The 27,810-nt window shown below is 35.8% G+C and overlaps 1 protein-coding gene across 8 annotated transcripts in view; it reads left to right on the forward strand.

Moving 5' to 3' along the window:
- NLGN1 (neuroligin 1) overlaps positions 1 to 27,810 on the forward strand; it is an 886,466-nt gene that overhangs the window by 194,239 nt on the left and 664,417 nt on the right. For all 8 annotated transcript variants that reach the window (XM_054553010.2, XM_054553006.2, XM_054553007.2 and 5 more), the window contains one exon: positions 5,059 to 5,871. In XM_054553010.2, the coding sequence (XP_054408985.1) occupies positions 5,379 to 5,871 (493 nt within the window). In that variant the 5' untranslated portion in view covers positions 5,059 to 5,378. The remainder of the gene's footprint in view (positions 1 to 5,058; positions 5,872 to 27,810) is intronic.

Genomic DNA, 27,810 nt, shown 5'->3' on the forward strand with positions numbered 1-27,810 from the left:
AAGACGTCAAACAGTTTATACTCATTGGACAGCTTTATTACAGGCAAAGAATACAGTATGGCAACAGCAGAAGAAGGATATGCATTAAACTGAATTTAAAAACGTCAGACTCTGGCTTCTTTGTTCTCCCGCTCCTGGGTCACGAAGAATATCCTTTTGTCTCTAGGTCTTTAACCACCACTAGTGCATATGAAACATTTTGCTACAGGAAACCCAGTATCTGTCAGTGGTCAGGTTCTCTTACAGTGAACTAATCACATAGATAAATTCCAAGTATATGGCTAGCCTTGGTCATCAAGTTTCACCACACTCTGCTGAAACCAGATATTATTAAATTGCATTATTTGTTAAATTAGTATTACTAAGTCCATTTTTATATCCATTTATTATTACCATATATAGTTGGTAAGCTAGGGTGGCCTGACTTCAAACAACCTACAGACCTATAAGTGCAAAACATTATTTGTCTTCAGTTAGTACAGTTGATCTTCATTATTCCTGGTTTCTGTATTTGCAGACTTGTCTATTCACTAAAATGTATTTGTAATCCTAAAATCAACACTTACAGCACGTTTACCGTCATTCCACAGACATGAGCAAAGCAGCAAAACTTTGTCACCCTATGAGCATCTTGCCAGCTGAAGTCAAACAAGGCATTGCTCTGCCTTCCTTTTTCAACTTTATGAACACAGGTTGGAGATAGTAGAGGCCATGCAGTGCAGTGCAAGATGCTTCATCTTTGGGATCAATTGCGGGGCATTTTAATCCCAACTCTAGCACCTGTTAGTGAGGCGGCCTCAGGCACTTAATGCTTTAGAACCTCAGTTTTTCTTTCATAAAATAAAACAGAATCTACTAGTTGTAAGCATTAAGGATTTTAACCTATAATCTATGTGACATTTGTTTATCTATATATGTGGGTATATCTATGTACGTGTGTGTACACACACACACACATATATACACACATACATGTGTATGTCTTTAAAAACAAAAGGTCTGTGTTCCCTAATTTAGTGTTCATCATGACTTTATAGAACATAACTACCATGAATAACAAGGATCCACTGTATGTTGTATAGCATTGGTTAAGAGTCACCATCAAGCCAGGGAGCTCTAATGGTAAGCATGCTGTCCAATCCAGACCAACTGAGATTTAACCATGCTTGCACTATATAACACATTTTCATACAGATTTTATGAGGGACATAAAGATATTTTTTAAAACACAAGTGCAAAGTCTTGCCCCAGGTAAGAAAGTTAGCAGGGAGGAGTTGAGTTCAACAAGAAAACAAATAAATGCAAACAAGAAAACAAAGCAAGGTAGAAATAAAAACATATTTTTTTTTTTTTTTTTTTTTTTTTTAGAAAAAGATATGTAAAAGATACGTAAAGTTAGAAGTCAGATATTTCCTGCTAGGCCCTGCTCCCACATTCATCATGTATTTATGGAACACATGTCACATTTCATCTTGCATTAGAGTAATTTTTTTTAGATTACTTATTCCTTTACAATGTCATAAGCTACTTGGGAGTAATGAGTAGATTGTTCATGTCTTTCAATTCTCCTTAACATTCAGTACAATAGCTTGCACATTGTAAGTATCTAATGTTTGTTGAGTGAATGAAAGATTGGATGAATGTGGCCACCCACTGTAATTATCTAACGTCCCATACAGTTCTCCCTACTCTCTTTTCTGAGTTTCTCGGAAACAAACTAGTTGAGGGACCAGCTTTTGGTGAATTAATGTAAGGGAGAAAATGTATTATCATTTATGATGCACTTTTAATTATTATTTATTTTTATTTTATTCTTTTAGTGGGACTATACACGCTTTAAGTCAAAAAGAGGAATAATGGGGAAATTTATGAGCCAGTATCCCCATTAACTTCGAAGTCAGACGAAGCTAGTCCTATGTGTGGATTGATAGGCTAATCTATGGGTAATATCTGATTTGGTCTACTGAGTACGAGTTTTCCGGCCTTCTTATTTTAATGTATTCTGAAATATTTCAAACATACAAAAGAATACAGAGAAATCACATACTAAGGTTTTGTCAAACTTGCTGTAGTTTGTTGCTGGCCTTTTAGGGCCTTACCACAGGTTATCCGTCTTAGTTGTCTATTAAATAATTGGCCCAATTAATTGATTAGTTACTAGAATGAGCCTTATTCTCTTTCCTTTTTACTCAGAGATGACAGCTATCCTGTTACTATGTATTTATGTATTTGAGAATAATATATAATATTCTTTTATATACTTTAAGCTTTATTTAAATAGTATTTACTGTACCTAATTTTCTGTGACTTGTTTTGCCAAAAATTTTGAGATTTATGTATGTTGATATTTTGGGCTTAGGTCCTTTATTTTCACTAATATATACAATTTGAATTTGTGAATACATCATAATTAATTTATCAATATCTATTGTTGGACATTTAGGTTGTCATAGTTTGGGGATTTTGGGCTACTAATAAATAACCAAATTATTACACAAATCATTGTTTTAACATGATTTTGTGTAATGACATAAGAGAAAACTATCATTACATTCAATAGAGTAAAACTGATAAAATATGTATAAAATATATAGCAAAATAAAATATTAACTTCCAATAAGAATAGGGTAGACCATTTTTTAATTTCTTTGTCCTATGAAATTGTCCTATGAATATTTACTGAGACTTCATCTTCTGAAGAAACATAAAATATTTTTACAGTTCAATTTTAAATACACTAGGATCAATTTTTTAAAAAGTGATAATTGTGAATTGAGGGACTGTATCATGAGCGGTGATCATAAGGATGACCTTTAAATCAGATAGCAGTGGGCTCCTGGATCTGCTACTAATTAGCTAAGAGACTCTGGCCAAGGTAAAAATTAACCTCTTCAAGTCTGAGTTCCTCATGAGTAAGAAGGGGATAACTGTTGAATCCACTTCATAGGGTTGTAAATGAGACATAAATGCATGAAAACTGAGGATTTTTTAATATACTAAGGAAGCATCAATAAATAGGGGGAAAAACTGTCAACAAATTTGAGACTTTCTATTTAGGCATTTTTTTTTTAATTGTAGTACTTTAAATAAGCCATATTTTTACATTTGACTTGGATGACTGCTATTATTATAGTAGCAACTTCTGAAAATTTTGGGGAGTCAATACTATAGTTCTGCAAACATACAACATGTAAAATGGGATATTTTTGTAACCTCAGGAGCTAAACATCATTCAAATTTGAAAATCCATCATGGCATGCAGAATTCCAATCCTGTGCAATTTGCGTTAAAGTAGCACATCAGTGGGAAACAGGAGCTTCTTTATCCTTAACACAGGGATTTCTAAGTACAAAAAAAGGAGTGTTATTTTGTTCATAACAAAACAAGTATTTGATATCAGTTGTGTGGAGAAAAACTTTTGGAAATTGCTGTAGAGTACTTGAAAATTAGGTTGAATAAAACGTGATGATGGACTTTTAAGACCTCACCACAGGTTCTCTGAGTTAGGTGTCAAAGCAGTGCATTTTTAACACCAAAAGGAACTTGCAAAGACTCATTCATGCTGTGGCCCACTATGATGCTGCACAAGAATAAGCATAATGTACACTTTACAGAAATGGGTTCGTGTAGCTGAATCTTCGATAAATGCTAGAGTTCTGGAACAGGAATTGGATTGGTCTAAGCCTGTCTTTTGTATATTCATGTGCTTTCACAGAAAAGGTATGTGAATTAACACAGACTAAAGTATTTTCGAGGAAAGACATTTATCTCCTTATAGCATTCTGTGATGGATTGTTCAGAGCTAAAGACACACTGTGCCAGAACCAAATCTCCTGCTGCCCTATATAGTTTTTACAATCTCCTTTTAAGTAACACAAAGTCAGAGCAGTCTCACTGCCAGACCAACACTTCTTTAGGTATCTTCCCATAATATACAGTATAGATCCATCTCTAATACAAATCAACACTTTATTTTCAAAGTAAGCACTTCAAAAGGTTGCTTGAACAAGAAAAGACACATTTTTTGAGCTGTACGTTATTTGACAGTTAACATCACATTACTCCATGGATTGCATTGCACTGAATGTTATATTTTAGTCTGATGTAGTTTAAGTTGAACTGTGTAAACAGTGATAGATGTTTGATTAGTGTTAATATGCAAGATGCCGTGATTAGGTATGATTGTTTTTTTAATCACCACACTCTCTTTTTGTAATCTTCCTTTGATCTCTAACAGACAGTGAGAAAAAAACTGTAATTTAAAATATATTGACTTTGACTCGTAAGTTAATTTTGGCATTGCAAATTTATTGATATCTATAATATATAGCAAGATGGTAAAATAACTTGTCTGCAAAAAAAGATGTAAACTTCTGTCTCTTTTACAAATTGTATCTCATGCCATTTTCTCTTTTAAATTCTTGAATCTTAACTTCAAATAGAAAACCTATAAGCAAAATTTTATGAAAACATTTGAGACACAGCAAGGAAGTGAGGTAGTTTCATCTGAACAATCATAGCTGAACTCATATTAATTTTCTTGTCCTCATATTATCTTCCTTTTTTTGATAAGCATAGGATTGGGAACCACCTTTTTGTTTGTTTTCCAATGCATACAGTCATTCTTACAGAGTTTGTATCTGTTCTGCTAGTTTACTGCCAGTTTCTTAAAATATTTTCTGCTATTGGGTTTTAAAACTGAAACAGATTAATCATCTGTTGCTTGAAGTGATTGAAGACTATTAATAAAGTATAAATTTCACACCTAACATTCAGTGTTTTTAAATACTTTACTGTGACATGTTTCTAAAACTGTGTATTTTAATAAAGCCTGCTTCCACGTAAATGTATATAAAGTCAGCAGATGCATTTCTCAGTAATCTTATAATCAGTTAGTTTACTTGTCATCTCACTTCAATCCATGATTTTCCTATGGTAACATTTAACTTACCTGATGCTAGTCATTATTAATGTATTTCTATAGATTGTAAAACATCTAGTTATCACACTGTCTATGTTAGCTTGTTCCAGCTCATGATTTATTTTCATTTTTTCTAGGATATAGACCTGCAGCTAACTGGATTTGATTTATAAGAGAGAAATCTGCAGTCAGTGCCCACTCTTGCCACACTGCTAATATGGAAAACAGAATGTTCAATAGGATATGGTCGGATAAATAGTGATGATTGAAGATACTGCTCCAATACATGTGAAATCAATGGGAGATATCTGCTGTCTGAAGATCTTTCAGAGCTTTTCTCGAGAAGCTCCCCTGTAAAAAATCGGAGGTATACTCTACCATTATACAGTCTTTCTCAAGTGGATATAAATACGTTTGCCTCACTGTAACCAGACAACTAGACAACTAATGTGGGACCATGGCACTGCCCAGATGCACGTGGCCAAATTATGTTTGGAGAGCAGTGATGGCATGCTCGGTACACCGGGGATTGGGTGCCCCATTGACTCTCTGTATGTTGGGATGTTTGCTTCAGGCTGGCCATGTGCTATCACAAAAATTGGATGATGTGGACCCACTGGTGACTACCAACTTTGGAAAGATAAGAGGGATTAAGAAGGAACTCAATAATGAAATTTTGGGGCCTGTTATTCAATTTCTTGGGGTTCCATATGCAGCCCCACCAACAGGGGAACGTCGTTTTCAGCCTCCAGAACCACCATCTCCCTGGTCAGATATCAGAAATGCCACTCAATTTGCTCCTGTGTGTCCCCAGAATATCATTGATGGCAGATTGCCAGAAGTCATGCTTCCTGTGTGGTTTACTAATAACTTGGATGTGGTTTCATCATATGTGCAAGACCAGAGTGAAGACTGCCTATATTTAAATATATATGTCCCAACTGAGGATGGTGAGTTTATTGCAGGAAAAACAGGGAGATATATTTATATATTTTTTCTATTCTAAGTTCTAACAATATTAATTCATGTGTACTGGTAGTATGCATGGCTTTTCCTGTTGGCATGTAGACATATTTTACATGCGTGCATGGTGCTCTTTTTGTTTATGTGTGTCAGTGTATCTGTACTTATTTTTTTCCTGTGCTTACTCATTTTCTTTCCTCCACAGCACGTATCTTTAGGTAGAAATGGGTTTCTAATTTCCATTTCCTACCAAATGACTTCTGAGAAGATGCATCAACATTTCCTCATTGCATGTGCAGGCTCAACGAATTGGGGATCTTTCGCACTCAGTAAATGCAGGAGCATATTGAGTTAGATAGTGGTGTTGCATGTTCCGGCGGTCTGTGATGGAGCGCCATGTTATTTTCTAGTCTTCTATTCATTTTTCAGTAAAAAGAATATCCAAGGAATGTGCCAGAAAGCCCGGCAAGAAAATATGTAGAAAAGGAGGTATGTATAAAAGTGGAAATCAAAAATGGGGGAAAAAGCTTGCAGAGGAAGAACAAGATACTCTCCCTAAGGATGATTTGCTGATGCTGGGAAGTAAATGGTTAGGTGATGTTTGGAATCTGATGAAGGCTGTCAAGGAATATAAAGGTGTTTAAGGAGAGCTCTAGCTGAGTAGATTACATTGGCAAAGCTCATTGGTTGTGCCTTGTGTTCTGGTGCTGGTAGCATCGGCAAGAGTTGAATCTTTGCTTTGAGTTTGTGTTTAGTGGAATATGTACTTAGGCTATTATGATACCTGCAAGGAACTCAAACAATGCTATCTTACGAACTGGCAACTTTGATCTCTGAACTCTTTTCTACAGATATATATTTGTGTTCCTCTTAGAATTTGATCACTAAATCACAAATCTAGTTGTTTTGTTTATTCTCAGCGTTCCTTCTGAACACTCTATGGACTTTCTCATCCTAAGGGTAAATTTTCCATAATTATTGAGCAATTATTATTATTAAGGTAATAGTGTTTTTTTCTTAGTCTTTTCATTTTTAGTCACTTTTCCAGAGGAGAATGAGATTTTGCAGATTTGATACTAAATATTTACAGTCTTAAAATTACTTTAACATTTTTATATTTACGTTAAACAATTTAACACATAGAGAAGTGCATGATTCAGAAGCTACAATTAAATCAACCTTCAAATCATCCTCTAGCCAGATTGAGCAAATGTAGACACTGACAGCTGCAAGCTTGCATCTGAATGTAGCTTGTCCACACTCCACTTTTATATAACATTCAGTAAATCACTCATAGGAGAGTATGCTTTTTTATGGCAGTAAATCATCTAGGTGTTATTTTGACCTTATTCATGACTTTGTAGAATTTCCAATCTTCATACAGAAGTCATATTAATATTCTAATCCTGTACATTCTCTCTCTCTATGTACTTCTAATATCCTGGCTGGACCCAGTCAGATTTCATTATAGCATCCTTGTGGGGCAGGGAATGTCTAAACTGTTCTGTTTTACTGGGATTGCATTTATATGGAAGACACTTTATAAATAACAAAATTCATAACTCAGTTCAGAAGTATTTGCATTAAATTGAGGGGTTTTTTTTTGTTTGCTTTGTCTTTGCTCTTATTTCTTGGGTAATACTGGTAGAGTGAGATTTAACCTTCATTCTTTATTGATGTTATGAATTGGGTTAAAAGCACACTATACTTGAGAAGATGGATATGGAGGCAACAAGGGTGTTTTAAATGACTAAAAAAAGTCTCTTTTTTTCTGCAAATGAAAATAACTGCAGTAATTTACATACCTTCAACTAATGTACAGTACTGCAGTAGTTATTATTATGCAGCTTATCAAGCATGTGTAATTAGCTAAGTGACTTTTGCCTCCTATTACAAAGATGTTGATTCACAAAGTCATAAATAAAGATGCTATTGAAGAATGTATAAATAGAGCATAATAAATAAAAATATGTATGATGAAGAAAAAGATAAGAGCACCAAAAGGTAAGCTAGTAAGTGAGAAAGTGACCTTTCTTCTCATACAACTTTAGAGGATAAAAGATTTATTAGAAAATTCTTTTTCATTGTTCTTTGTATTGTTGGTTCCATTTGCTTTAGTAAGAGAGTTGGCAAAGAGATGTGTAGGCAATGCTATTTACCTTCACAAACTCTGAACTAAGTAATGATTAGAATGAGGACAACATCTATCAATGCCCACTTGAGCCTGTGTGGTTTACATTTTAAATCTATTGTGCTTATTCATACTATTAACTATGCATTCTAAAAATCATTTTGGCTTGGAAATTTAATATATCCTATTATTATTATTAAATACATTCTGCTCATTTATTAGCTGTTTGTACATTATCCTACAGTCTAAATAACAAGTAATTTTATTCTATAAATAGTATTTTTAAAATAAACAAAAATTAAAGTTTAGAGTTTAGCTTTTAACTAGAGGAGTAGAAATCATTTTTCCAAACTTTTACCTGTTTTTTTCTATGATTTTTCTACCATGAAGGGGCTATTTTGGTTATTTCAAGATACCATGTTTTTTGGAGTCAAGAAATTATTAGTCACTTTATATCTGTTTATGTATATACTAATATATACTGCATGTGGACTGTGAGATTTTCAGTAGAATGCCAGGAGTGTATAAATGATGGTTTAGGAACTGTGAGAATAGTTGCTTTGCCAGGACTTTATGAATGATGGTTCAGGAACTGTGAGAATGGCTGCTTTGCCTTTTATCTAGATGCCATTAAAATCCTGTCTTGTTATTATTTATTCTTTTATTATGTATGGATCACCTGCAGAGACAGATGGACTCCCATCCTTGAGCCAAGTACTCTATAATCTGTGCATATTGTATTCATGCAAAACTATTTCCTAATTGCCAATTACAAGCCACATACTATTCAAGTCAGTCCTCTTCCCATAGAACTTATAATCAAACAACTTTACAAAGAGCAAAGCATTTTCTGTACTTTGGTGTGTATAAAAGAAAAGAAATCTTATTCCTCCTCCAAGAGATGTTGTTCTATAATTTTTAAATAGGCCATTTACAGTATTTTCCTGCAATTTAAGAAAAAAGCTCATTTTTATCAATAGGCTGCCTTTTGTTTCAAAACAGGTCCCAGTTGTACTTTTTAATCTGTTTTTTAATATTTCCCATGATAGTTTTAGCCATATGTTAATTACCCTCTAGATATTTCTTCAGAGTTTTATCCTTACAAAATGGAAAAGAAGAATGAATTCTTAAAATGAGATGATTTTCAACACTTGAACAAACAGGCAGATAACATGGTAGAAACTGGAGTTTGGTTGTGGAGAACAGACACCTGGTTGTATCTATTAGGTGTTTTGCATAATTTATCCATTTAATCATCATAGCAACATTAGGGGGAAAGTATATTACTCTCTCTGTTTTTTAGTTTTAAACTTTTTATCTCTATTTTACAAGTAAGAAGGTAGACTCTGAAAAGTTAGGTATTCCAACCTTACCACTGACTGCTAGTTAGTGGTAGAGGCAGGTTTGGCCTTAATTCTTTTTTACATTAGATAGATTTTCGTTATGTTAAGTTACCTTCTGTGATGATTTCCATAACAGAGACTTGTATCTATCCATCCTTCCTCTCTCTCTTTTTTCCTTCTTTCTTTAACACATTCAAATATGTCATGAGTTCTTTTTATTCTATCAGTTGACCATATTTTAGACAGACTTAATGCTGACCTTAATTGAATTGAATCAAGCTAATGTTAGCAGCCAATTTCCAAAAATATATTCAGTAATCATTTAGTGAATACTTTAAACCTCAATTACTTTTGCGCCAATCTAATAATACCACATGCTTCTTACTGTCCAGACTAAGATCCCCACATATTCCTCCTGGCTGCTATCAAGGAGTTGCTTTACCTTGCTTAAGTTTCCCTCTGTTTCTTTAGGTTGCTCTCCTGTGAGAGTTGCTAACAAACAAGAAAGTGGTCAAATACTAGGCAGTGAACATGAGAAGGAGAAACAAAGGACCCAGAGAGGATTCACAAACACATTTTCTGGCTCATGGATTCTCTAGAGTTGTGTAGTCTTGTGTTTCTCCAGCACTTTTGCTATTATTTGCATAGCTCTTCTAAGATGGATACAGAACTAATTTTCATTCCTGCACTTGTGAGACATTAACTTGCTTTTTTATTTACCCCAATTTGTATTGTGCAGAAGATTAAAATCTTTATACATGACTCTGGTACAATCATTTACTCTTTGAGCATTTTGTTCGTGATTTTCAAAAGTGTTTTACTTTTACATGCTCTGGTTCATAGTCTTTACCTGATAATATTGAATTCTTTCAAGAGCCTTTTCCACAGATTTTTGGTTTGTCTGGTTGTCTATTTAACATAGGGACTGATTTTTTTCCTAATTTAATATGTATAACAATGACTCCTAGTACTGTCAAGGTTTTTAAGACTGTAAAAGGGGATTATATTCCAGAATGTTCTTCCTTCTTGCTTATGCATTTCTCACTCATTTACTTACTCATTTGACAAATATTTATTGAGTACTTACTCTGTGCTGACTATTGCTCTAGGTACAGAGTAAATAAAAGAAGACAAAAACCTTTCCTGCTTGTGTGAAGCTTACAAGCTAGTGGTAGAGACAGTTTGTAAATGATGAACACAATAAAAACTTTAAAGGTGTGAGAGGGTGAGAAATTGAAACAGAGTATGAAAGACCAAGAGTGCTGGTATGGAGAGAGAAAATAGTTAAAAATAAAATGAGGACTACCTCATTTGAGCAAAGATCTGAAGGAGATAAGGTTGAGTATCTAGAAAAGGATATTTAAGGAACAATTAGGAATATAGCAGATCTGGAAAGGGGGAAAAGAGAGAGAGACAATGAGATTCAGAATAATCTGACTTGATATTTTTAAAAAGTCACTCTGGCGGATGTATTGAGAGTAGGTTGTAGGAGAGCATGGAGAAATGGGGAGAGTAAGAGGAGGCTCCAGGTAAGACTTGGTCATGGTCCAGGCTCAAACCAGGGTAGTAACTACGGAAGTGATAGATTCTTTATGTATTTTAAAGATCACGTTCCTTGATCAATTTGCTGTGGGCTGTGAAAGAAGAGAAGAAGTCAAAGAAGATTACTATGTTTTTGATCTGAATACCTGGAAGAATAGATTTGCCGTCAATTAAGATGGAAAGGAAGAAGGGTTTGGGGAGAAGCAGAGTACAAAAATAAGTTTAGTTTTGGACACGTTTAATTTGAGATGACCCTTAGACATTCAAGTAAAGACATCAAAAAGCCAGTTTCTTGAACCAATATCTTGAGTTAAGATAGAGAGAAAGGTCTATGTAGAGATATAAATTTGGCAGTCACTCTAATATAGAAGGTAAAGATTTCAAGTCATGAGCTTGAGCGAGAATAAAAGGAAGTGAATGAAGATAACAAAAGAAACAAGACACCAAGGTTTAATTTATAGGAACATTCCAACATTATGAGGTCTGGAAGAAGAGAAGGAAAGCAATGGAAACTGAGAAAGAATTATGTATGAGGTGGTAGGTAAACCAAGATTTTTTTCTTGGCCTGGAAGTTAAGTAAGGAAAATGTCTCCAAGTCGGCATAGTGATCAACTGTGCCAAATTAACTTTTGTGGGGTGGTGTGGGTTTTACACACTGGAGTGTGTCTAAGAGAGAATGGGTGAAGATTTGGAGTGGCTTAACATAAATAATTATTTTAAAGAGTTTTGCTTTTTAAAAAGGCATCAGAAAAATACGAGAAGTGAGGAAAATAGAGGTTGCTTTTGTTATGGTAGGTTAAGATAGAAGAAATAAAGGAATATTTTTATACAGCAGCAAATTAACAATTTTAAATATAAGCAAAAGATGGTAGAAATTCTGGAACAGTATCCTTCAGTGGGTGAGAAAGGTGGGATTTGCAGATTTTGAATTAAAGGAACATAGGTAGAAAAATTAATATGTTGCTATGCACAGTACATGAGTGAGTGCATGGGCAGAAGTATAGTGGGGTTCTGTTCTTATCTGATTCTTTCTATTTCAGTTGTTTGATGTGTAATGTTAAGGGAAATGAAGATAGAATTAACATCAGTGAGATCTTCCTATGATCTAGACATCATGGCGTATTAATTTATTTGATATCGCAACAGCCTCGTGAGGTTCTCACCGTCACTTTCCAGATGTGGAAATGGAGGAACAAAGAAGTTAAATTATCTTGCCCAAAGATTCATAATTTGTTGTTGGCCAACTCTTTCCTTTGAAAGGGCTATTTTAGAATGGAGGAACTAAAACAAAACAACAAAAACAGCACAAAGCAACAATAAGAATCATGTTTATATGGGATTTAAGATCACATAGCAAATGAAATTGGTGGTCAATTTGCTAGTAGAAAAATCACCACACACTGAAATAATTATAACGCCTAATTCACTTAGAGTTTGAAGATGAACATAAAACTATATTGAACCAGAGATTTGGCTTCATATTTGAATTAGTAACTGTGGACAGATGTGGTTATGTCTTCTAAAAGCTAAACAGTGTAAGTTGGGACTCTGAAATGAAGTAGATCTAAAGGGCTGTAAAGTTTTAAAAGAACAACATCAATTGTTCCATTGTTTACTGACAGGCAGAGAGAGTCTCCTGAAGCAGATGATTAAAAGACCATTATAGTTGTCCAATTCAATTTTTCCAAAGAATAAATACTTTTTTTCTTATAGAAACTGAGATTGAACTTGAAAACATTTAAGATTTATGCCACCAGCAGAAAGAGTTATGCTAGAAAATAAATTCTTGGTAGAAACTGCTATCCTTTCTCGTACCATATGTAGTATCTTTCCTTATGTATTCTTTTCACATATATGGCATTCGATGAGCTTAATAATTAGAATGCAATGGTTTTTTTTTTTAAGTTGAGTTCTATGTTACTTACCATTACACATTTTGTAGATAATATTCTGGTCTTTAATATTTCTCCTATGAATACTCTTCTCCTTCTTCCTCTCCTGGCAGTACATGCTAACATAGTTTAGGACATGGCAGAATTCAAACATCACACCAGTATAGACATTTGCTAGTAACAATTCCAGAGAATCATTCTGGGTTTGATCACCTTAAACTCTGGACAAGTTGTAGAAGCATAATTTCTAATCATAAATCTTCACATAGCCTTTTATAACTGGACAGAGTACTTTATGTAACACTTCTTGTATAAATTTCCTAGGCTGCTGTGACAAATTATCACAAACTGTGTGGTTTAAAAGAACAGGGATGTATTCTCTCAAAGTCTGGAGTCAAGAAGTTTAAAATCAAGGAGTGGGAAGGATTGGCTCCTTCTGGAGGCTCTACAGGAGTACCTCCCTGCTTTTTTCTAGTTTCTAGAGGTTGCCAATAGTCCTTGCTGTTCTTGGCTTGTAGTTGCATCACTCCAATTTCTAGCTCTGTTGTCACATAGCTTTCTTTCCTGTGTGTCTCCCTACGTCCCTGTGTCTTCATGCGGTCTTCTTACACAGGTGCTGGCCCCTAGACTTAGGGCCCATTCGAATCCAGTGTGACCTCACCTTCATTATATTTACAAAAACCTATTTCCAGATAAGGTCATTGTATCAGCTTGCTGGATTGCTGTAACAAAGTACCACACACTGGGTAGCTTAAACAGCAGAATTGTTGTTGTTGTTGTTCTGCAGTTCTGGAGACTAACAAGTCTGATATCAGCACGTGGGCATGGTTGGTTCTTTCTGAGGGCTGCGAAGAAGAATCAGTTCTGGGCCTCTCTTTGTGGCTTATCAATGGCTGTCTTCTCCCTGTGTCTCTTCACATGGCCTTCAGCTTGTGTATATGTCTGTGTTCCAATGGTCAATATTTTAGAAGGATACAAATTATATTGGATTATGGTACAACCTAATGACCTCAACATAACTAATTATATCTGTAACGATCTCATTTCTAAATTAGGTCACATTTTGAGGTACTCAGGTTAGGACTTTAACATATAGAATTTTGGGGAGACACAATTCAACCTATAACTGTCACATCCGAAGGTTCAGCTGGACATAAGTTCTTGAGGGACACTAAGGACATTGCCACTTTTTTCCAAACTAATCCTCAGAATGATCTCAAAATGTTTCTATTATTATGTCTATTTTAAATGTTGAAAAACTATAGCTTATTGGGGTTAAATAAGTTGCCCAAGTTCACATGACTGTTAGGAGTACTGAGACTCCTGTTCAAGTCAAAACTCAAATTTTATGTGATAGCTCCCTTTACCACGATGACCCTTCCTACAGATAATGAATTTTCTGTGCCCTCCTGAGAAGTTCTTTTAATTTGTTTTTTGGTATTTTTCTATCAAGATAGGATACGATGCATTAGTCCACATGCTTTTATATATCCAAGTGTTTGACTTTGTGTCAACAAAATGATTCAGTTTTTTAATATATTTCTTGAATTTTAAACTTTTTATCCAGATGGTTGCTTATGTGCAAACATGGTTTAAGTTAAAATGAAGATCCTACCAATTTAAAACTGTAATATTATTACTTTTCAGTTCTGTTCCATTTGTTACTTTAGGGAATTGAACAAAGTTATTTTTAAAATAATTTTTAAGTTAAGACCTAATTCTTTGTTTACTGTAATCCTATTCATTTGGTATCTATGAAATGATAACACTAAAGCAATTTAAGCATAGCTCATAATTTTCATGAAAGCCTGTAAAATGTTGCAAAAATCAGATTTAAGCAATGACAAAAAGAATCTTAATAAAAGGATCTGGAGTCATTGTAACCATAATTATAATTTTTAAAAGTAGAAAAATCTGATTAATCAACAGTGGTCCTAATTTTCTGGTCCCCATTGCAGGAATGAAGGAGGAAGTCTTCACTTTCCTTTTCTTCCTTTTTTTTTTTTCTTGAGGCAAAGATCTTTGGAGTAATTATTCCAATTAAAAAAAAAAAGACCATATCATCTCCTAGTCTTAGAAGCATATAAAAACATCTACCTTTTCCTCTTACAAAAGTGCTCACATTTTCTTTTCTCCAAAAGGTTTGGGGCTCCTCTTCTAGAGTCTTCTTTCTGAGTTCCCCTAATTGGAAAGTGAAAGAAGGAAGAGCAGGGGCAGAGGGATAAGTATGAGCAAGGGCAGGGGGATAAGTATGAACAGGACAGGTTGACACTAGGACAAGTAATGTAACCCTGTCAAGTAGTAGTAACTATAGCTACTCTCAGTAAAGGAAGAGGGATCCCTGGTTAAAATTATTAAAAATATATATGTGCTTCCTAATTTGGACTCCTAGGCCTCTTGGGAACAGGTATGTTCTGTGGAGGATCTCTAAAAAGAAGAATGCCTGCAGCATCCTCTAACTGTCCATCCCTGCTAAGTTCCCACAAACCATCTTCTTCAGCTCACCATCTTTCCTGACAATGAGCAGGCCAGGCCTCAGTTTGCAATTCTGAGCTTTCATCAAAGAGAACTGATATGTTGCTTTGGCACAGTAAGGAGGCAGATCCCGAGGTTTCTGAGCTTCTCCAAGCTAGGCAGCCAAGCAGCCTATCAGTGCTTCTCTTGACCTATCCCCAGCTTCCCACCAACACAAACACCCACACTCCCACACACACCCACTTGGACAGCTTCCTCATCCCTCACACGTATGTATATGGAGACACCACCTACAATGGAAAGATTTCTTTCCTTTTCTTCACTTTTCTTCTCTCCTTCCTTGATTTCTTTCTTCCAGAGCAAAGGGAGGTTCTGTTGCCTTATTAAAATGTTAGGAAGTCATTCATTTAAGGAATAACTTCATTTCAGTGAAAATGGAAATATTTGTAAATTTGCATTCTGAGGAGAAAATATTTTCTAAAATGGCCACTTGAATGATTTTGTATTCCAACTGACTCTGAAAGGCCAGAGATGATTTGTTTTTTTTTTTCTTCTGTATTTATTTTATGAAATTCTTTGGCTGCCTCCATCCGCAGTTTAGCAAAGGGTCTTCTTATAGGGATAGAGGGGAAGAAAACATAAAACTTTGTATAATATTTACTGGGGCCTCAGACTGTCATCAGGTGGAAACTTTGACTATGGCAAGTGGTGCTTTTATCAATTAATTGATTGATTGATTGTTATTCTTTTTGGTGTTGTTGCCTTGCTGGGCTTTGTGTTCTGTGTCCTGGAGGCCCTGCCTCAGGTTTTCCAGTTTGGCTGTTTCCTGCCTCTCTCAACCATGGCCTACTGTGGACAAAGTGCCCCATCTGGCACTTTGGGAAAGAGGTTGCCCTCAGAGGGCTTACATTGCAACAAAAACCTCAGTAACAAGAAATAGGGCTTTTTTGTTGATGTCCATGTCAATATTACTAAGTAAATGTAAGTTTGATGTGTATTAAAATCTCCAAAAAACAAAATGAGGAAATAGCTGCTTCTGTAAAGAAAGAAAAGGTAATGATGCTGATATTTGGCACTGTGTTCCCCATAATAAAACATTTAATTAAATCTTTAAATGTGTATAGAGCACAAAATATGCACATCAGAATAAAACACATCAGGCATAACCCAAACTATAATTATATCAGCCCTGTTGCCTGAGCCCACCTTAGTTGCTCTGCCAAGAAGCAATGGTTTAAAACTTTCCATCCATCTGTTTTTTGTTTTTTTTTTAAAGTCTAAAGTATACCTATACAAATCTCTTTAAAGCTGGGGAATGCTTTGGCTACTGATACAACAGCTGCTGGGTTACAGGCTGTTGCTTCCAGAGGTAAAAATGAACAGCTGATGCTCTAGGGTTCTTTTCTCACTTTTGTTGGAAGTCTTCTCAGTGCAGAGCCCTGGGGTAGGTCCTGGAGATACTGAGATAAAAAAAGGCATTAAAGAGCTGCCCTCAAAGAGTTCACTATCTTGTGGGGGAGGCAGATACAGAAAGAGAAAATAACAATATAGTAAGCACCCTGAGAAAAGGAGGCAAGGGGCATTGAGGGAACACACAGGAGAGGTATCTGTGGTTCGAGATTTTGAAATAGAAAGTTAACCCTTACATGAGCACTCACGGATAAATACTGTAGTCTCTCAATACCTTCAAAGGCTAATGTAGTCTATAGGACCATATTTCAGATATTAAAATATTTTTGAGTGCTTTTTAAAAATATGTGTGTGTTCTCTTTTTTTGCATGGATATCAGTTGTCTCTTCTTCCTAATCTCACTTTGCCAGGATTTTAGAAACACTATCTGCTCACTTCTGTAGTCCTGAATCTGATCTGTCACCCATACTTGAAACACGCAAACAAACAGAAAAACTTGTTTGTGAAAAAAACTGGAATCAAAATGAGAGTTTTCACCATCTGTAACCCATGGGAACTTAAATATATAGACTTTGTTTGATGGTAATATTTTTTCAGTTTTATGTTCTGAATAACAGGCCACTGAAGACGTAGGCTTCAAATAAGTGAGGTATTACTAATTGGGAATCTATAGAAGCCAGCCCTCCCAACATGAGGAGACCTTTCAGGGCTGTGTACAGGCATTGCTTACTCCTGACATTCAGGACACCTGCAGACACCATCCTTCTTCCCTGGTGCATGCTCTCCTTCCTTCTCTATTTCTCGCATCCTAATCTAGAGCCTCCATTTCTTGCCTCAACCACTGTAATGGCCTCTTAACAGTTCTTCCTATTTCCATTCCTGCTTCTGCAATCTTTTCTACACATAGCAGCCAGTGTGATCTTTGCTTTAAAGTCTGAAATCAAATTATATCACCTCTTTCTTAATTCCCCTCAAGGATTCTCTATTGCTTTTTAAATAAATGTAGAACTCCCTACTATTGCCTAGAACACTCTGTAAGACTCTGCGTAGTAACTCTTGTCTGCTGTTTCAATCTCCTTCTGTATATTTCTCCCTTCTCTCTACTTTCTAGCTTTATTGATATTCTTTTTGTTCCTGGAATAGTCAACCTCCATCCTGCCTCAGGACCTTTGCACATGCTGATGATCCTTCTACTTTTAATGCACCTTTACCTGTTTACATGTCTGACTAAGTTTTATAATTCAAGTTTTGGAAAAATGCCACCTTATCAAAACAGCCTTTGCTGATCAACCTATCAAGGTAACCCTACCCTTTTCCTCCAGTTATTCTTTGATATCTTTGTGGTTATTTTCTACATTACATTTGTATGTTCATATGAAATTATTTTGTTCAGTTATGTGCTGATATTTACTCTCTCACTGCCCCCAAAAGAACATTTCTCTTGCTCACTGCTATATCTATAGCATTCACAAGGAATTCAATAAATATTCATTGAAAACATAAACACCCTTAAGAAACAATGCAATTTGTTGAAGAGAGCCTTCATCTCCCACCATCTGCATTTATTTGAGTAATACTACACCTACAATAATTCCTCACCAGACATAGTAAATTCTGTTCCTTTCTGCTATGCAATCACTATTTGTTTATGGCACAGTGCTCCCCAAATGAAGTAAATTTCAAAGCCAACATCAGAGTCTTTAACTAAGAAATAACAGTGTTCAGTGGCTCAGAGTCTGACAGATATAACCTGGACTCTGTCACAGGGGCCCTCGAAGCCAAGTGGCTGCCAACAGCCGGGGCTCTTGGCTTTCTGCACGTTACTGCCAGCCTTATTGCCTCTGCACTGAATTTATATTTTAATACAGGATGCCGACAATGCATTTGTGTAATAGGAGCACTGAAAATGGTTTTTCTTTAGTAGACAGAAGCTTAATTTTTCATTTCCCACCTTCTATTTTAATCTTTTTCTTCTTATTCAACCCCGATTTCCCTCCCCTGACAAATATATCTTCCAATTATTTTCTTTTTTCCTTGTTTTACCATCTACCTCTGTAAACAGGACTTCTTGCTAACATTTTCTCTAAGGCATTTAACTTGAGATTATGAGAGGCAAAAAGCCTGAATACCAGATAATCTAAGAGGTCTAATTGTGTTTGTTTAAGGGGTTATATAGCATTAAATAGCTTCTCCAATGGCCTGTGTGGGGATCTCATTCCTTATGATTTGGCCTTCCATTGGTTATCACCATTAACATATACATGAATTCAGTGGGTTTTTGTCATTGTTCTTCTTTTCTTCTTTTTTTTAGAGACAGGGTCTCACTCTATCATCCAGGCTGGAATGCAGTTGCAAGATGGTAGCTCACTGTAATCCTTGAGCCCATGGGCTCAGGTCATCCTCCTGCCTCAGCATCTTGGATAGCTGGTACTAGAGACACACACCACCATACCTGGCTATTTTTAAATCATTTTGTAGAGATGTGGTCTCCCTAAGTTGGCCAAGCTGATCTCTAACTGCTGACTGCAAGCGATCCTCCTTCCTCGGGCTCACAATGTGCTGGGATTACAGGCATGAGCCACTATGTCTTTTCTTCTTTTATTAGATATTAGCAACCACAGATTTCCCAGGGCAAGCCAGAAATCACTTTATAAAATGAAGCAAACCAGAGAGTGAGACTATATTATATATTTATCACCATAGGCAGAGTTTTTGGAACATGGTTAGTGTCCCCAAAACAGTTGATAAATGAAGGAGCATTTTGAGTATGGCAGAAAATGGGCCAGTTAGATCATTGAGATAAATAGAGTGGCCAGTGGCTTTTCTAGTGGATGGTGGAGGCTGAATCCTGGAGAGTGGTGGTGGAGAGGCATACTAAGAATGTTATTGACCTATAACATCCCAATCTAGGAGTGAGAGATAAAGCTGGCAGTGAGAGATAAAGTTGGCAGTGAGATCAGAACACATTGCAGAGTGATAGAGAAGAGGGTGTTGGATTTCTGGCGGAGCTGGCTTCATGGGCTCGTAGTCTGTGCAGTCCGGCTGATCCCTGAGCTCAGAATGGCCCCACACTTGGTTAAACAATCTTTTTTCACCATCTTGAAATTCCTAATACTTTTCGAACAAAGGATCCTGCATTTTCATTTTGCACTGGATCCTACAAATTATTTAGCCAATCTTGTTTCCTGGTTTTGCTGGCGTTTTCCCCATGGTGCACATCAGTAAATGTTCATGTAATTATGAGAGATGACAGAATAGAAACCTTCTGTGCACACTGAATAATTAGATTAAAACTCTCAACTAAAACACTATGACCACTTGTATTTTTACCTTTACAGTTCCCTTCACATCTAAAGGGAACAATGGAAAAAAGACATGTTGTAACTTCGGGAAATAAAAGATCTGTTCCTCCATTATTCTATTATTCTTGTTTTAACGTACTTGTTCATTATCTGATCAAACAGTTATTTACTGTTTAATGAGTCCTAGGGGCTATACTGGACCCCGAAGATAAAAACAGGAAGACTTGGTACTTGTCATAGGGTACAATCAAGCAAGGACTCACAAAAATCATTATTATAATAGCTACAATTTGTATAGTGCCTACCACAGGCCAAGCATTGTTTTAATGGCTTTATATATTAACTTACTTAATCTTCACAATAAAACTATGAAAAAGTTACTATTAGTATTTCCACTTTACTAAGGAGAAATATGAGGCACAGATAGGTTACTGTGCAAGGTTCCACAGTTAGAAAGTGGCAGAACCAGGATTCAATGCCAGATGGTTTAGCTCCATTGACTGTGCCCTTAGCCACTCACTATAACAAACATTAGAAATGCTATGGGAAATAAGTAAAATTTACATATGGTAGAATGCTACCCAAGGCGGGGAATGGACATCTCTATCTTGGATGGGAGCTGGAGAGAAAACACTTCATCATGGTAATGATACTTGAAATGACTGCAGAACAAGAGGAAGTGGCCCATCCACTGAGCACGGGATGTGCAGGGATGAGTGGGAGAGGGCTTCTTTAGGTAGAGAACAGCTTGTGATCAGAGAGTACAGTGAGAGATGAGCCTGGAGCTCTAGGCGGGATCCAGATGTTTCTGGAGCTTGGAGTATTTCTCTAGGTGATAGGATGTCATTGAGGGATTTAAGTAAAGGCTTGACATAATCAGATGAGCGCTGCAGAATGTTCTTTCTGACAACAGTATAAATGATGGAATCCAAGGATGATAAACCACGATAGGGAATAACTAGAAGTTCAGTACAACTTAGTGTGTCGGTGACAATGAAGGCCTTACCCAAGACAATAACTGTGGGGTAGAAATAAAGAAATAAAGGGTAAGAGATATTGGGCAGCTTCATAGGGTTTGTGGAGTAATTGGTTGTTATGGGGTGGCAAGACTGTGGAAATAATGGAAACAAGGATGACTCTAAGATGTCTCACTGTCCAGTACCTTCCTCCTTGACCTGATGTCCTTACTTCCCCTAACCAGCCTTGTCTAACGTGGTTTCTTCACCGGAACTCCAGAAGGCAGGATAGAGAAGACAGTGAGTTAAAATAATTAAAAAGTAAGTTGGAGAAAAGGGAAAGTATCAAAGTTAGAGGAGAAAAAGGGGAAAAGCCACCAGAAAATAAACAGAAGGGCAGGATGGAATACCGAACAAATTTTTAATCACTCATCTGCCAGATAAAAGGTAAGTTCTTGAAAATAAAGACATCTATATGGATTTATTTTATTGAGTCATCTTTTAAAAATAGAACTTGGGAGAGAGATAAGTATGTCAGAACGAGACAGAGATAGATAACACAGAAGTGGGGCTGGGAAAGAATCATAACTCTGCAGCTTACTCACGGTTGGGGTAAGCTCAAAATTGAGAAGAAAAACATGCAGACAGGAAATCATAAACTGTCAACTGGAAAGAAAGCAAAATAATTTAGTTGTAGTGGAAATTGCTAAAAAGAACAGGCAGGTGCATAATCTATGCAGATTTGTATTAATGACTAGACAAATGAACATAATTTTTCAGAACACTGGTAGGTCAGAAAATGAACATTGATTGAATTCAACGTGTATTTCCGAGCGTTTACTGTGTGGCACACCTCATGCTAGGTACTGAATTACAAATCAAGTCTGTACAAATTAGTGACACACAAAAGCATACAAGTACTGCACTTGGGTACTCAAAATGTGATATGAAGGCAGATTACAAATAATCAAATATGTACACTACAAGACTAGAGAGGTCATTAAGGAGGAAGAAATGTTATAGCTCTTCATAAAAATGTACGAACTCATGACGTTTAGGTTGAAACAGAAAGGTATCTTAGAAGAATAATATTTGGAATCAACCTTGAGTGATGGATAGACTTTCAACAGGCAGAGATGTAGGGCTTTTGTCTGGTAAGGGGAAAGGCATTACAGTTGGTAAAGTCGGGGGACAGTAAGTGTGCAGTTGATTAGATCACATAAAATATTGAATTGTGATAAAATATTGATTGTGGTAAAATATCAGAACCCTGCAGGGTCAGGATGAGGCATTTTACTATCAACAAGTATGCATTGATGGTTTTTGGGCAAGGAGCTGTGATAACAAGAGTGGTTTCAGTAAAGGATGGGCAGGGAATGGGAAGAGTAGAGAATTAATTACAGGAAAGGAGACTAGATATCGGGTAATAGCACTGCAGTTTATATGAAAAGTGACTGGCAGTGGAAATAAAAAGATAACAAATTTGAGAGACATTTCAAAGCAGAAATTAGTAGAATTGGAAAGTGACTGCATATGGGGGTGGACAGTGAACAAGGAGGCCTTGGCAAGGTTGACAACAGATTGGAAATGAAATGGCTGGGAGGAAGGAAGGTGATGCTGTTAATAAATCCCATTTCCAAGTCTACTCTGAGGATAGATTAGCTTGTGAAGTTTTCAGCAAAATTGATCATGGGAATGAATTTACCATTCTTTCTTTTATTCTTATCAATATAGAGGTATAAAAAAGCTATTTATGCCTTTGTATTGTGTTCAAATAAAATATTAACCTCATCAATTCAAAGAAATGCACTGAAAAATCCTCCTTTCGTTTTTTGCCAAAGCAGGGAGAAAAGATGATACATCTTACGCACTAAAATTTCTCTATTACTGTCATTTCTGGGCTGTGTATAGCTCTAGATTTCCAAAAGAGAAATGAATAGGGTACATAATCCTTTCTTTTTAAAGGCTACCCACAGCCATAGGCTGTCTGAGTATAATTTTCAATGACAATCCAAGATTGAGGAATGTATACAAGGCCAATTACAGACTCAGCTTGTTTTTTGAGCATTTAACTGTTCCCATCTAGTGCTGTGTTTATCTGCATGGGAGTGGAATGGACCCAAAGAATTTGAAAGCAGTGAAAGCCACATGTCTTGCTGTGGGAAGTACAGATGGGACTGGTTAGGCTCTTTCCTGAGACTCATACACCTAGATCATTAAAACCACATAAACCTCACAGAAAGACTGAGAATACAGAATGTGGGACATGAAGTAGAAAAGTATCTAAAAGCAATGGCAAGGACATCTGGAAAGATCAGAGCATGATAGAATGCCCAAATTGCTTTCTGATGCTGACCTGCTGGAAGAAGAAGAAAAATAGTCCCAGTAAAAAGAGGAGAAAAAAAACCCCAAAGCTTATTTTAAGATTCTAAAAAATGAATAGAAGTTTCCACTTGTAAGATGATTATGCCGTTGCCAGGACTGCATTGGAGAAGTGGTTTTATTTCACCTTAGGTAGTTTAAAGGGCAGGTATTACACCCGTGGCATTTAACATTGCCGAGAACTATTTTTGTTGCAAAAATTAGGAAAGTAAATCAACAGTTTCTACAATGTGATTCCAATAGAAAAATTATTTATTGTTTGCTATTTCCAAAAAAAAAGAAAGAACAAAATTACTAACTGACCCAATTAGTAAACACAACGAGTTGCCATACTTCCCGCTCAATAACAAATGTAGGCCTTGGGGAAGCTGCACATAGCCTTCCAGATCATTTAGCAAATAAATTCTTCAGAAATCATTAACAGAGCTTCTAAATGCATTCTGTACCCTCAAGGGAGTGTTGAGTCCCAGGGAACTTCAGCTGGATGAAGAACTAGGCTATGAAACCACAACAAACCAGCACCGTGTTTTTTTTCATAATCATTCGACAGCAACATATAGTATTTAGACCCATTCTGCCTCTAAAATGGCCTCTATATAAACCTCGGTGAAGGTTAAGTCATTCTTGTGTATTCTGTCCATGAAGCCCTTTGGCATGCAAGTCAACAATACTAGTTGGATGTTGGCAGCAGTGGCACCCACTGACTATGTCAAGGAGCTCAGTCTGATTGGAAAAGAAGTTAGGACAGGTGCATGCATACTGTAAAAATGGGGAAATGTGATTATTTTTGTGAAAGAAAAAAACAGATTGTTGGAGAATTAAAAGGGAAGGGGGGTAATATCTAATCGTGAATGTGTTTTGGATGAGGTTAAAGTGAACAATCAGAAAATAATGAGAGTTAAGATAGCCTTGAATAATATAGACTTTTTGACAGGTCACTATGGAGGGAGAGAATGTGTACCAACAAGAGAGAATAGCATGGGCAAAGAGAAGCGTTGAGATGGGAAAGAACAAGGTTTGTGATCATCACGTGGCTGCAGTTGAGCTGGGGAACAGGTAATAAGTACCAGGAAGGAAAGATTGATTGGGACATATTGTGAAGGGCTTTGAATGCCAATGTGAGGATTTTAATTTGGTAGGCAAAGGGGAGCTACCAGATGTTTGTGCATAAGAGAGTGACATGATTAAAATTGTTTTAGGAAGATTAATTTGGCAGTTGTCTGTGGTTAGATTGATGATACAAGAGACTGGGTCTTGTGAAAAATAGGAGGCTTTTGCATTTGTGCCATCTGACAAGAAGTTGATCAGTAATTTCAAAAATCTTTTAAATATTTAAATTTTCTTGCCGTCCCATTGACATCTATTTAAAAGGCCCCAAAAGATAGGCAATAAAGAACTCTATTAGCCTTTTTTCTTTTTTCAAATAAAAATAGGAGTCCTAGAAGAACATGAATAGAGTTCAGAAGTTGTTCTCCATGAAAGGGGCAGGGCCCTCTGGCTCTAACAACAGGTCAGCTGTTGATAAGAGTTCTTGACCCATGGCTTCCTGTTCTGGCTCTGTCATTCTGTTGCCATGTATTTGAGCAAGTCATTTTTATCGCTTTGGGCCTCAGTTTTCACTTGTGTGAGATGAAGGTTTTGGCTTCATGACCTTCAGTGTTGCAAGATTTCTCATTTTTAGGTTCATTCTAGGAACAAAGGGAATTGCAATAGATTACAGGGTTAATATTTGTCTGCACTTTCTGCCTACTTCACTGACTTGTCAAGAATTCTAGTAAGGAGCATGAGTTTCAAGACTTCACTTCATGCATGGATTTAATGTAGCATGAGCTTGTTTCATTTGTTGCAACAGTTTAAATGCCATCTTTAATGTTTTCTTCTCATGCTACTGCTGCTGTTTTCCCTGTTTCCAGGAAGGGAAACTTTTGTAGATATGCCTGCTCCCACCTCCTACAATGAATTAAGGACACATTAAGGAGACAATTTCTTCTTTATATTTAAGAAGATTTAGAATACCAATTTAAATAAATTAGCTGTGGTATGATATTGTATATCTTAGTTTTAACTGTCAGGGAATAATTTGAATCAGCTAACTATACTGTGTAGTAGTTTAACAACATGAATGCAAGACAGCTACCACATGCAGTAAGAATGAGCAGAAGGTTTCTCAATTAATTTACTTAATTCTAATAGAAGGTAAATTAGGAAACTAATGGTGGTATTACCCAGACTAATTTATAGCTCATAGGTTTTAAATTTTTTTTAAATAGGAAGATGACGATTTATAATTCTTTTTTTTCTATTTTATCCACTCTCTCTTTATTTATAATTTTTTTCTGGAGGCTTTCAGATAGTTCCTAAAAGACTTGGGATGATAGTGAGAGTCTTCTTAAACTTTAACTTAGTTGACAGCAATTTCATCTATGTCAGTCTGGTCAGACAGATGTAGAGAATGAGTGAGTCAAATATTCTTAATTCTGCCCACTTACCTTTTCCCTAATTTTAACTAGAGAGTCCTCAATTGTTTCTGGATTTACTATAATACATTTAAACAGTACTAGCTGAGTTTGAGTCATCAAGGAACTGGGGATACCACTGTCAGAAGTCCCACTCTTTTTGAATTTCGCAGAAAAATGGGCAGATAAAGTAGAATGGTAAAGAAGTAAGGAAAAGGACTGACATTTTGTAATTTAGGGAAATTTTTCATGATGTGTATTTTAGACATAAGATGTGTTTTGAGATGTGTGTTTATTTTATGATTGTACCTATTTCCTGTCCCCTCCGCCCAACACACGTACCACCACTACCACCATCCTGGTACGTCTGCTTAGATTGCAGCTGAATAAAGAAATTTAGGTTTGCCAGTTGACTGTACTAAATTTGTTTAAATGGTGACATGTATACATTTACTCATGCTTTTGCACTTTTCCAAATAATTTCCAAGGGCATGTGGAAAAGTGGGGAAGGACTCTGTCTTCCCCATTTTTCTTTGATAAGACAAGAGGCTTTCAATGTTTGTAATGTTTCAAGTTACAAATCATTAACTGTTTATTAAATAACTTTTATGTACTAGTTATAGATCAATAATAAATTGATATATTATTTACTGATGAAATATTAAGAGATATTAACTGATAAAATAATGAGGTTAAGGAGTATTCGGTTAACTTGGCTAACCTGTTCACCTGAATCTGCATAGAAAATCTTGGAATGTTAACGTAATAAGTCTTTATGTAGTCTATAGATACAAATCAATTGACTTTTTATTTAAAACCATATTTCTAGTTTGAAGAGCTCAGTATAAAATTGAAATAAACTTTCTGTTGGGGTATGGACTTTGTTACACTATAAAGATGATAGAAACAGTTTTGAAATTTAGTGTGATTTTTCTTGTAAAAATAAATACAGCTTTGGTAATTGAGTTTTTATTAGCAACTATATCATAATACATTCAAATGTATAATGTCCCTTCTCTGTTTATAACCTGTATATTAGTGCTATCCAATAGAGCTTCCTGTGGTCGTGGACATATTCTATATCTTCTCTGACCAATACAGTAGCGTCTAGCTCCACGTGGCTATCAAGCGCTTGAAACATGGCTAATGTGACTGAGAAACTCATTTGATTTAATTTTATTAATATAAATTAAAATTTAAATCGCTACCTATGATTAATTGCTACCATTTTGGGCAGTGCAGCTGGAAATGAATATTAGTATTACCAGGAGAAGGAGAAAAATGATCTTGGATTTTCAAATATGAGTAAAATCTTAGTCTTTACATTTTCATATTTTTAAATTTACAAGATAATAGCTAGAAACTGTCACAAGAAAGGTACTTGTTCAAATAGAATATGTGTGGTTTATTTTTGCTTTTAGGCATTTTGAGAATAGGACAATGTAAAATTTATTTTAACTACTTTGAAGTTTTTGCTGAAATTTTGTCATAAATGTTTCAAAATTAAAGCAAAATTCCTTTAGAATAGTCTGTTATATCAAGGGCTATTTTATATATGGCATTTTTGCTAATATTTTTTAGAAATATAAAGTAGATGAGAATTATGTTTTTGTTTCTGGAACTAGTGTTTACTACGTTTTTTCCCAGTGATATAGACCAGTGTGAGCCACATACCTAGGCTATTCTAGAACTGGTCCCTGAAAAATGATGTCACCATTTGGAAATATTTTATTAGTTGTTTTTTATGACTCTTGGTTTACAAACTTGTCACACCTTTTCTTCGGGAGATTTAAAATAGATTATTATAACTGTTGACTTTTCAAATAATTTCTTAAAGACTGTATTGATGATTCATAATCTGTTCCTCATTTTGGAAAAATAGCCGTTGTCAAAACTGGCAAAACTATCCTAGCAGGAGGAAAAGGTAGATTTTCCTTAAAAAAGGAAGTGACTTTGAAGTCACTCCTTGAAAGTCACTGACTAGGAAACAAAAACATTTTCGTAAGACTGGCTCATAAGTAAACTACGTCCTCAAAA

Source organism: Pongo abelii, chromosome 2 (genome assembly GCF_028885655.2).
Source record: "Pongo abelii isolate AG06213 chromosome 2, NHGRI_mPonAbe1-v2.0_pri, whole genome shotgun sequence".
Taxonomy (NCBI): Eukaryota; Metazoa; Chordata; class Mammalia; order Primates; family Hominidae; genus Pongo; species Pongo abelii.